This window comes from Triticum aestivum, chromosome 3A (genome assembly GCF_018294505.1).
Source record: "Triticum aestivum cultivar Chinese Spring chromosome 3A, IWGSC CS RefSeq v2.1, whole genome shotgun sequence".
Classification (NCBI taxonomy): Eukaryota; Viridiplantae; Streptophyta; class Magnoliopsida; order Poales; family Poaceae; genus Triticum; species Triticum aestivum.
The window spans coordinates 642,281,055-642,292,239 of record NC_057800.1 but is presented as its reverse complement, the minus strand read 5'-3'; the positions used below and the strand labels follow the sequence as shown (position 1 = coordinate 642,292,239).

Here is an 11,185-nt window from a genome sequence, read left to right as displayed (position 1 = left end):
CTAGGCAGTTTTTGGTCAGTTGCATTTTACATGCTTTTCTCCTTCATAAGCTCGGCCACACCTGAAAATTATTTCTGCATTCGCCACTGCACACAGTTTGTAGTGAGGAGAGTGCAAGCTCGTATGTACTGTACAACCAGTCGCTGCTAGAGAAGCCCAGCCCGTGGTGAAATGGGGCCGTGCTCGTGCTGGCCTATTTCCGGCTTAAGCCGTCCACGTCACGCGTGGAAACTAGCAGGGTGACGGGACAGTGGGGCACGTACGTGGACGTTGATGGATCAGGAGAGACGCGAGATCGACGATGACATCTTCGTCTCCACCGCATCGACTGTTGGCAGCAGGCAGGCTTAAGTTAACCCATGCAACGACTGGTCCTCCGTGCTAATTTGAAAACCAAGCAAGCAGAGCACGCTGGTCTGGTACCACTGGTGAAACACGAATTCCCCTGTCTGTTTGCAGCAGCGTGTTTCACCAAGTACGGCGACGTCGACGTCGACGTCGACGTGGAGAGAGAGAGAGAGAGATTCCTTGCTTCCACATGGCACGATGCGGTGGACGAGACTAGGGCCACATGGCACGGTGCTCAGTCTCCGTGTCTGCCTCGCGTGGCGTGGCAGCAATTAACCAGCTGGACGGATCGGTCGGGGCGATAACAATTCCGTCCTTTTCCACCGGCTCCGGGCCGTAGCACGCCGCGCCCTCTCGCCGATCGCTCTCGCTGCCTGCCATGCCCGTTGCTGTGTGATGTTTCAGTCCCCACGCCGTCGGTAAGATCGAGGGGGAAGCTCGGCAGGCAGGCGTCCCTCTCCCGATCGCCAGGCGACCCAACAGCAGTAACAAGCTCTCCCGTGGCAGCGTTGTGTTCTCCCGTGGCCGGGATGCATGGGTAGGGACGTAGGGTACGTACGAGTAGTATGAACTATGAAGTGAAGCTTGGGCATCGCTCCACATAACGTTCTTTCCGTGCTAGAAAACGGCCAGGCATGGCCCCACGCAGCGACCATGGCCACCACGTCCCCGCCTACATCAGCAGCAGGACAAAGAATGTGCCAAGCTCGAGTTTGGTTGTCACCACCATCACCGCAGCTATTATCCAGGCCAGGAATGTGCAGCCGCGCCAACAGTTCAGGTTTGGCGCCTGTTCCCCGGCCGTACACAACCCCCTTAACACACTACTAGCTCCGCATTGGCCAGGACTTCTTTTTTCGAATCAAGACAAGCAAGGCCCCAAGAGCACAGCATCAGCTTACGCTCCTCGCAGCGCACATTAGCATGTGAGGGCGCATATGGCCATGTCCCCCGGGCTCTGCACGTACGGCATCGGCCGGTTTATTAATGGACGGCGGCCGGCCGAGAGGGGCGTCGTGGTGGCTCTGGCCTCCAGGTGACCGGGTGCACCGCATCGATCATATCCTCGGATCCGTCCGTCACATGGGGGGGACGGAGCCAGCGGCACGGGGCGCGGGGGAGAGCCACGCCGCCATTGATCGGGCGGTACGGGCGCCGCATCGGCGACGTGGTCTGGTTGCAGAGCGCGAGGCACGAGAGACCCGCCAGCCCGGGCCGTGGCGATTAACCTGAATTTTCAGACCTGAAAGCTCGTGGGCGGCTGTTCTTCAGGACTCTTCACGGACGCACGGCCCGGAAACGATCTGATTCGATCCCGCATACAAGGAGCAGGTGAATAGATCGGGGTCACCAAACAGCAAATTATTATGATCGGTTGCGTAGACCCTTCTTCGGCGAAATCATGCCGTTTTTCCTTGAAGAGATGGACTGTTACTACATGATCTACGAATCATTGGGTGTGTCAATTAGTGCTTGGCATTCATTCAGGAAGAGGGAGCCGCTCCTACCACGAGAGAGAGATATTTAGTGGACGTTAACCAACAGTTAGAGGCGCTGGTACGGGAGTGGAGCGTACTTCAATGGTGCACATGGGGGCTCAACGGAAAGCACTTGTTATTGTCTTCTACTAACCTTAACCAACCATACTCATGGAACATTCATTGGGGTCGTTTGACTTGCTAAAGGAAATGGCTGGCCAATGGCCGAAAGACACAGACGATCGATTGGAAGGAAGGATGAGTAGTAGCTTCCATCTCTTTTGGACTTGGATAAAAAGAAGAAAAAGGACCCCCATGAAGTACAACTACTGGAGCATTTTAACACCGCAACGAACGAAAAGTGCTTGCACTGGCACAAATCATTGGATGCCTTGACGCCCACGTGGCCATAACTCCGGAAGAAAGCCATGCCATTGTCACGCCACTCTTGTTCTTTCATAACGAAGGGAAAAAATGATTGCTATATCCTGGAGATCTCTGAATGAAAAATCTTCAGGAAAAATGGCAGATGACAAGCATAAAGAAGCAATGACATGCCCAGACCAAACTTGTTTCTGGGTTCTGTGCTGCTCAATGCAACACCCGAAATTTTTTGCATCTCAGTACTGCCGCTCAAAGCAACTGCTCTCATGTTAAGGCCGAAATGGAGCAGGAGAATCAAATTCTTCAAGTAGCAGCGGCAACTGTAGCTGCTCAGTCAAGAATGTTGCTGGACCTTACTTAGACAAGAGGAAATAGTCAAGGCATGCAACATATATACATGATTACATGCTACTGTACTGAATCCTGATCCCTCCCCTCGCCCCCTCCTCCCCAAATCCACCCCAATGCCTCCCCTAAGCAGCTACCATAATTTTGCCTCTCGAGCACCCTTCCTCATTTTCCAGTACAGTAAGAACACAAGGTCCCAAGTCCAAAATACAATCCTCCGCGCCGCAAGTAACGTTACTAGCTCACTTATCATCGCTGGTTAAGCCCCGATTATAGCGGCCATATCCTCTTCCGATGACGTTTCAGGTCTGACAATCTCTTCAGGCGAATCGTCCAGCAGATAGTCCTCAGCCTCCGGCTTTCTAGGCGGTTCAGTTTGGATCAATCTCCTTAGCTCCATCTCCAGTTCTTTCGCGACGCTCTCGTTTTTAGTAAGGAAAGCTTTAACGGCATCTTTACCATGGAACTGCTGTTCGTTGAAAGAATAATACGCGCCCCCGGTCTTTTTAACAAGCTTGTGCTTTAACCCAAGATCAAAAAGCTCTGAACTGCGGCATATTCCTTTTCCAAATTCCAGCTCAAACTGTGCAGTCCTGAACGGTGGGGCATGCTTGTTTTTCACAATCTTCACAGTAACCTGACTTCCTATAATCTGCAAACAAAATTCATTGTCATCATTTCCACGAGATTGTTAGATAAGCAGCGTGTATAATGGTTCAAGCCACTCATCTCACATGCCATATGAGGAACCTAATCTGCAAGGGCAGTTATTTTATTTTACCCAGTGATGGCATAACTTAATATTCAATTCACTGCATTGATAGCAAAAAACAAGCCTCTAAGAGTTGCATGTATCGCATGTCTAACAGAAATTCAGCACAAAGAGACAAAAAAAAAGGGCAGCCCCAGTGCATGTAGCTCCCGCTTGCGCAGGGTCTGGGGAAGGGTCCGACCACTTTGGGTCTATTGTACGCAGCCTTTCCCTACATTTCTGCAAGAGGCTGTTTCCAGGACTTGAACCCGTGACCTCATGGTCACAAGGCAGCAGCTTTACCACTGCGCCAAGGCTCCCCTTCAAATTCAGCACAAAGAGACAATTAAAAAAAATGTCTCATGCAGGTATGACCCTCAAAAGAAGTCAGTTTTGAACACCAAAACCAACATGTTAAAAGTATCAGTAAATTTCCAAAAACAGCTAATGGTAAGGATATAATGAATTAGTACATTACCTCTTCACCTTTCTTTACCATGCCAATTCGCCTGATGTTCAGGCGAACTGAGGCATAAAATTTAAGGGCATTTCCACCGGAAGTGACCTCTTGTGGCCCTCCAAATCCTCCCCCAAACGTCTGTACCTTAGACCTGATCTGCAACGTGTTTAAGGATACAAATTATTAAAAAAATCAAAATATGTGAAGACGAAAAGACTGGAGAGGTTATTGCAATGCCAAACATGGGAATTTTCAGGAGAAATGCAGGATAAATGTGCATAATAATGATGGCCATCTCCAATTAATCATGCCCAACAGAGGATCAAGAAGAACCAGTTGTATATATACTTTTAATGTTTCTTAATCTTCAAAGAAAAACATTTCCTAGCTTCAGCGGAATATCATTCTGGAAGTTTCCAGGTAATTATACCCTCAAGTAAAATTAAAATGGCTATCAAGACTTATTGACTTGCATCGATAAAATAAATCCAAATTCCAGTAGTAGATGAATAATTGCAAAATTATGTGAGTTGTCTACTCACTATTGAGCCATAGAAGGAATCCTATGCCAACTAAGAAGTAAAAAACTCAAAGAAATGGCCGTATAATTAGTACCTGATTAATAAATAGCAAAACTGTCTGGGATAGTGAAAGAGAATGGCTCAGTTTGCGAAGAGCTTGACTCATCAGTCTGGCTTGGAGAGCCACATGTGCATCACCCATCTCTCCATCAAGCTCGGTCTTGGGGACAAGAGCTGCTACCTGCACAATAGAATAAGATGAATAGTGTAAATAACTCTGAAATGAAGGAAGAATTTTGGTTATTAAGATTGAGTAGCATGCTTAAAGTATTAACTTGACAATGCACTAATTTGAGCAGTATTGCAGTCATGATTAAGTAGAAACTAATTCTGCTATGAAATAGAAAATCAGATGGGAGGGGCAGCGGTCAAGGTCTTACACTGTCAACAACAACAACATCAACAGAGCCACTTCGAATCAGCGTGTCTACAAGACTGAGTGCTTGCTCAGCAGAGTCTGGCTGAGAGAGAAGCAAGTTACCGGTGTCGACACCAATTGACTCTGCCAGAGTTGGATCCAAAGCATGCTCTGCATCTACAAATGCACAATAACCTAGAGACAAGGCAAACCAAAAAAATAAAAAATAGTTAAGTTGAATTTCGATAGCCACAGGACTATGCCTATAAACTTGAGTACACTTAAACCAAGATTTAATTCCTTCAACACGTTTAACTGTGCCAAGTAAAAAATTGTGGCTCATACTGAAACAAAGTAAATCAGGATTATGGAAGAGCTCCCATTCATGGACTCATAGTTGACTTATCTTCATATTACGTACTCTTATGCATAAATTAAATTTTCACCACATTCTATTCTTTAAGCATAAAAGAGCATGTATCATATCAGATGCAAACAGAAAGGTCCAAAATTAAATACACTGGATTACTAATGTACAGCACAAATAATTTGGGAATTGACATGAAAAGAAACTCAGCGTGAGAACTTTTAGCCAATTGTTCGAATAGTTTGGGGTTTAATAGGGAGGTTTGAGAAGCAACGTGTGTACAAAACAGAATTAACAATACATCTTAAGGTTCACGTTATTAAGCAGTTGCAGGTTAGCAGAACCTTGATTAATGCATGCTACATCAACAGCAGTTGAATAAATAATATTTCTGAATCACCACGCGCTCAGTCCTATACGGACATGCTACGAAGTCCACACTTACTTCCATAGACTGAAGGGGAACACAGAAGGGTGCCACTTTTCTCTAGTACTAGTAATTAGCCAATCACAAGAAAAGGAAAACAGAACATCAAAAGGAAGTCAGTTTCAAAGTTTTGGGCTTACCACCGCCGCTAAGCTTTTGTGCTTCTGCAATAACGTGAAGAGCAAGAGTTGTCTTTCCTGAAGCCTCTGGGCCGTACACCTCTATAACACGTCCCTGCAAAGAATAATGTAATGCCAATTTAACAAAACAAAATACATCATTGCAAGAAAACCATAAATGGTTGCTAAAAGATAACACCATGAACGGGACTAGTGACTAAAGTCAAATGTAAAAGAACAATTTTGTGGTACCAAGCAGATTACAAATTGCAACATAATGAGCATCAAAGAGCTTCCACTCTGAAGAACATATGTAACTGTATGGGAATGTGTACCTTTGGAAGCCCACCAATTCCCAGTGCCAGATCCAAAGAGAAAGATCCGGTAGACACAGCAGGTACTTCTCTATGACCTTCAGAGCGGCCAAGCCACATTATTGCTCCTTCCCCGAACGAAGTTGTTATTTGATCAATGGCCTGATGTAAAGCCAAGTCTTTCTTTGACATATTCTCCTCACCGGAGTCGGTGCCACTTGACTTTGACTTCTTTTTGGCTAACCATAAGAGACGAATCACTACATGATTCAGTATGTAGTACGAGTGGAACATAGTTGGAGCAAATCATGCAGTGCAATACCGCAGTGCAGGTAACAGTAAGAAGTACTAAGAAATGATTCATTAGGTGGTAGCAACGAAGCATAATGGAAGACAAATAAGTAATCATGCAACTGAATTTCCTAAAATTATATGTAGGTTCAAATATCAGTTCGAACAACAAAATTAAGCAATTATAAATCGATCCACATATTGCAATGCTCAGAATACATGGCAGAATATTTGCATGAACATATGGAGAAATGATGTCTACAACCTTTAGATGCGAAATCTCGGCAATGAAAGGTAGAGCCACATATCACCTGCCTATAGCTCTGCAGAAATATCAAAGCATTAGCAACAACATATCACTGTTCCATTGTTCGTAAACCATTGATTCTTATGAAATTGCCCCACATAAATCAGCATCCTCTTATAGCCCATTAGGGAGAGACACTTGGTGAACTCTACTGCGCTATCGCGTTTCCTTCAGTAATTCTTTTGAAGCCTATCGCGTGTGATACATTTCTTCCATTGATTTTATTTAATCCCTAACGGATACAAGCATACCAGAAAGGCGCTGCAAACAAACTCTTCAGGCCAGCTAGACGGCTACAACTTGCAAGGATGAAAATTGCATGGCGCTAATCGAGTCTAAAAAAAGCAGTTGATCTATTTTCAGTACTCCATCACAGGTAATAAATCTAAATAAAGCAGACAACATATTATCACAAATTGCATTTTCAAACGGCAGGTTCAGAACAGGGGGTGATAGGATATATACCTTAAAACAAATCAGTAAAAGAATAGTGTTTAAAACGGCGTCATCTGGTGAAATACACTAAATTGGAGCGGGTTTACAGGCTCTCACGGTGGGAAATCGAGATTAAAACAGGAGAAATCGGGGCCTAAAAAAGGAACGCAGCCGATCAAACTCCGAGACCAGAGCAGGGCTCTGGCATCCGATCACTGCAGCGGAAGCATTGGGCTCGTCCGCTCTGGCTGCGCGCCCCCAACCCACAACCCGTCCGAAAATGAAAACAACACACGCTTTGCGCACACAGCGGAGAGGGCAGGAGCAGGGAGAGTTTCGACCTCGGGGCTGGAGGCGGTGGCGGCCGAGGCGGCGGAGGCGATGGCCCGCCGCAGCGACGCGCGCCTCAGGAGGGTCGCCATGGCGGCTCGGCGGTCTCCGTCCCCTGCAGCCGCGAGGGGAGGATTTGGGGAGGGATGGGGGGCTAGGGTTTAGGGTTTTGCGCGCTCGGTTTTTTCTTTTCTGCTCAGTGTTTTCGGCCGCCGCCTCCTCCTTTTGTTTTGCGCCCCCGGTCTCTGCTCTGCTCCCCGTTCTCGGGCCACGGGAGGCGCGGGCGAGCGCCCCACTGCTGGCCCGCACACCATGGGGATTGGGGACCTGCGACGACCAACGTGGGACCCACGTGTCTGCGTCGACGAACTGCCCGAGACCGGTGTGGACCATGTCCACGGAAGTGTTTTTTTAAGCAAGCGTCCACGGAAGTACGACCTCCTTTTCTTCTTCCCCCTGGAACTACAGGCCCACGCACAGTCAAACAGCACAGCCGCTTTCTCTGGACTGGAGGCCCAATAAGAGGCCATATGGCCCGGCCCGGCCAGTACCTTCGTCTCCCTCGGCCCTGCCACTTTCTCCCCAAAGTTTCGAGTAAGATCCGGGCATCCGGCTCCCCTCCACCTCCACGTGGGATTCGCGTGAATTTCCCCGTCGTTCTCCAAGGACTGTGCCCCGAACCATCCGCTTCGGAGGGGCTCGCTTTGAGTGAGATCCAGTTCTTGGGCCGCCATTGCTGCGGCGCCCGCGTCCGTTCCCGGCAACAGGAGGAGGTCTCTGTGCATGCCCGTCATCTCCCCCCTTCCTTTCTCGCTTTTGCCAGCGCCGGCTGCTCCCGCGGCGTCGCGAGCTCGCTGGAACAGCTTCCCGCACCACCGGCTTTTGCGAGGTAATCTGAGCTCGCTTTCTCTGAAGTTCATGTCTTCTTTTGTGCTTCCGGTCAACTATGTATATGCTGTCGGTGTGGCCTTGGCGACTTGTCGCTGACGGTGGTTCGCCCCATTAGCCGTGCTCTGGAATGGATACACTTGAGGCTGAAATTAGAAATGTTCTGCGTATTTGATTTGATATCTGGGTTGCCTCTGAAGCTCCCGTTTGAGCTGAACTCAAATGCAGTGCAGATGCGAATGGGCTAATCTGGACTGTGGTCTTGGGCTAGAGCTGTACTGCTTAATATATGAAATTATGTACGGCTACATACGTTCTTGCTCCACTGCTAACTAGTACTCCAATGAAGCATAATGGAGTAGTTCAATATCGTTTTAGATCAAATCATTCGATTTACTTGAATTAGAATTAGTTATACTGAATGCGGTCGAAGTTAGCATCGTCTCCTACGAATAAGTGTGATGTTTTTGTGTGGTCTGACGCCGCTGTCAGTTGAAACAAAAGCAGGCATGTGCAGCAACGGTTTTGATTCAACTAACTGCCTTCGTATGGAGGAGGTTGAGCCGAATTTATCCCCATTTCTCCACAAGCTTTTTAAAGAGGTTGGTACTGTTTGCACTTCTGTATGTTGTTGATAACTATAAACAGAAATGGAAACTGAGTGTATTGGGAAATGGCGAATGGTTGTTGCAGTGGGATGACTGCAAGGCGAGGGGATTGTTTCACCACAACATCACTACCTGTGAGACCAAGGTTTCACGTTCTTCTCTGATTAACTATACTGAGAATTATCTGGGTTTTTTCCCTAGTTGAATTTCCTAGTGTCACGTTGACAGGTGCTACCTGGAGAACACAATTTTGTTGCAACATTGATAGAAGGGCGTGACCAGAAGAAGCGGCCAACTGAATTTGGAATGAACCAAGTCCTCCAACCATTTCATAGTGACAAGTTCAATTTCACTAAAGTTAAACCGGAGGAGGTGATCTTCAGGTTCCAAGAAACTGAGAATGATTCTGCCCAGTATTTTGACGGAGCTCCTCCCACTGTTTCAGCTTCTCCTAGCAGCATTTTGATCAACGTGAGTGTGTGTCCGTCTCTGATATTACTTCTACCTCGTATAGACTTAATTTATCTTTTCTGTATTCTGTCTCACAGGTGAGCCCAATCGGGTACTGTCATGTGCTTTTGATCCCTCAAATCCAGGAATGCTTGCCGCAAAGGGTTGATCGAGAGAGCTTCTTACTGGCCATGTACGTCGCAAGGGAGGCAAAGAATCCATTCTTCAGAGTTGGCTATAACAGTCTGGGTGCTTTCGCAACAATCAATCACCTCCATTTCCAAGTTAGTCATACTCAAACTTCATTGATTATCTCTGCCTTATGCTTCCCTCTCACAGATATTGCTTGTCAGGCATACTATCTGAAAGTGCAGTATCCAGTCGAAAAGGCGCCAACAGAAAAGCTCACAGTCGTAGGGAACGGTGTCAGCATTTCTCAGCTGGTGCGGTACCCAGTAAGCGGCTTTGCATTTGAAGGGGGAGCGAGCCTGGAGGATCTGTCACAGGTCGTCTCAGATGCATGCATCTTCTTGCAAGAGAATAACAGACCTTTCAATGTCCTTATCTCTGAATCTGGCAAGAGATTATTCCTTCTACTACAGGTACAGTACTGCAAATGCAACCTCGGCTTTATTTGTGAACTAGAACTGGATTGTCGGCTTAACATTTATCTCCCTCTGTTTGATCGACGAACCAGTGCTACGCTGAGAAGCAGGCTTCCGGGAAGGCGAGCCAGGAATTCCTCGACATGAGAATCAACCCAGCGGTGTGGGAGCTCAGCGGCCATCTGGTTCTGAAGAGGAGGAAGGACTACGACGAAGCATCTGCGGCAACACTATGCGGGTTTTTGGTTGAAGCGTCCCTGTCTGAAGCAGAGTTCCAGGAGCTGAAGAAGTGCGTCTTGGAGTTCCTGGCCAGTGCAAGTCCTGAAAAGTGAAAAGTAGAGATGAAACCAAACCAATTCTGAGGTGCTGATCAGTAATGTTGGGTGTGCTAAGTCGTTTCAGATATGCTGTCAGCTGTCAGTTCAGCATGGTCCTGAGGGTCTCTATGATTGTTCCATGTAACCAACTAAGTTGGTGACAACTTGTACATTGTCCTTCACTGTTTCGGAGCCGAATCACTCCATTTTTAATCAAAGCCTCAAACACCATGATCTTCCATCGCGCATGCGCTACCGAGGCCGTGCTATTTCGGGCGTACAATGGTTGCAACTAGTCCTGCCGGATTGGATATCTATCTTTTGTCGAAGAACGATGCCAAGTGGCCTATTAGCTCAGCTGGTTAGAGCGTCGTGCTAATAACGCGAAGGTCGCAGGTTCGAGACCTGCATGGGCCAATAGTTTTTCCACATGGCTTCGTTTCATTTCATTATTATTGCACGGGCAAACCATTTTATCAGAAGGCTTCGTTTCATTTCATTATTATTGCACGGGCAAACCATTTTATCAGAAGATGGACGCAGGTTCGAGACCTGCATGGGCCAATAGTTTTTCCACATGGCTTCGTTTCATTTCATTATTATTGCACGGGCAAACCATTTTATCAGAAGGCTTCGTTTCATTTCATTATTATTGCACGGGCAAACCATTTTATCAGAAGATGGACCCACCGTACAGACTCCACACAATAGTTTTTTTTTTTGAGGGGGTCGCCATAGCTCGGAGGCGGGGACGGAGACCATTTCATTTCATGCAGAAGTGGACCAGGCCCCATGCCACTTGCGTACCCTGCCCACCCATGAGCGAGCAGTCGAGCAGAGAGATTCCTGGCCCCGTACCGAAAGGGGGAAGCCATGCAAGGGACCGGGGCACCGCACGCAGGCCCGCCATATGCCCAAAGCGGCCACGGAGCGGACCACCAGGCACTGCCAGTGGCGTTGAAGCAACCAGAGGTCACTGTACCCATGCCGTCCACGTTTGCGCTCACGGCCACGGAGAG

General features: G+C 47.6%; 2 protein-coding genes and 1 non-coding gene across 5 annotated transcripts; 2 read left to right on the top strand and 1 right to left on the bottom strand.

The window, feature by feature from the left end:
• Positions 1–2,459: 2,459 nt before the first annotated feature.
• Positions 2,460–7,603, bottom strand: LOC123062829 (DNA repair protein recA homolog 3, mitochondrial). The gene is made up of 8 exons (XM_044486501.1): positions 7,310–7,603; positions 6,492–6,549; positions 5,957–6,174; positions 5,643–5,736; positions 4,731–4,903; positions 4,385–4,531; positions 3,788–3,925; positions 2,460–3,210 (listed from the first exon to the last, which is right to left on the bottom strand). The coding sequence occupies exons 1-8, from the start codon at positions 7,388–7,390 to the stop codon at positions 2,818–2,820; spliced, it is 1,302 nt and encodes a 433-aa protein (XP_044342436.1). The 5' UTR covers positions 7,391–7,603; the 3' UTR covers positions 2,460–2,817.
• Positions 7,604–7,872: 269 nt separating this feature from the next.
• LOC123062830 (GDP-L-galactose phosphorylase 1) lies at positions 7,873–10,407 on the top strand. Of its 3 annotated transcripts, none has more exons than XM_044486503.1 (7): positions 7,873–8,187; positions 8,691–8,788; positions 8,880–8,939; positions 9,023–9,265; positions 9,343–9,528; positions 9,598–9,846; positions 9,942–10,407. In XM_044486503.1, the coding sequence occupies exons 1-7, from the start codon at positions 8,082–8,084 to the stop codon at positions 10,179–10,181; spliced, it is 1,182 nt and encodes a 393-aa protein (XP_044342438.1). In that variant the 5' UTR covers positions 7,873–8,081; the 3' UTR covers positions 10,182–10,407. The 3 variants fall into 3 exon arrangements, with proteins under 3 accessions (XP_044342438.1, XP_044342437.1, XP_044342439.1); XM_044486502.1 differs by having other exon boundaries at positions 8,679–8,788; XM_044486504.1 differs by having other exon boundaries at positions 7,874–8,187; positions 8,694–8,788.
• A 102-nt stretch (positions 10,408–10,509) lies between these two features.
• TRNAI-AAU (transfer RNA isoleucine (anticodon AAU)) lies at positions 10,510–10,583 on the top strand. The gene has a single exon. It is a non-coding gene; the product is annotated as a tRNA-Ile (tRNA).
• The last annotated feature ends 602 nt before the right edge of the window (positions 10,584–11,185 follow it).

What these genes read in the sequence shown, in the direction of transcription:
- LOC123062829 (XM_044486501.1), bottom strand. Translation starts at nt 7,390, where the DNA reads ATGGCGACCCTCCTGAGGCGCGCGTCGCTGCGGCGGGCCATCGCCTCC. An exon ending in CCACCGCCTCCAGCCCCGAG is followed by an intron (nt 6,550 to 7,309) that starts GTCGAAACTCTC and finishes ATATTTCTGCAG; the next exon opens with AGCTATAGGCAGGTGATATG. An exon ending in TGGTAAAGAAAGGTGAAGAG is followed by an intron (nt 3,211 to 3,787) that starts GTAATGTACTAA and finishes TTTTGTTTGCAG; the next exon opens with ATTATAGGAAGTCAGGTTAC.
- LOC123062830 (XM_044486502.1), top strand. Translation starts at nt 8,082, where the DNA reads ATGCCCGTCATCTCCCCCCTTCCTTTCTCGCTTTTGCCAGCGCCGGCT. An exon ending in TCCACAAGCTTTTTAAAGAG is followed by an intron (nt 8,789 to 8,879) that starts GTTGGTACTGTT and finishes TGGTTGTTGCAG; the next exon opens with TGGGATGACTGCAAGGCGAG. An exon ending in CTAGCAGCATTTTGATCAAC is followed by an intron (nt 9,266 to 9,342) that starts GTGAGTGTGTGT and finishes TCTGTCTCACAG; the next exon opens with GTGAGCCCAATCGGGTACTG.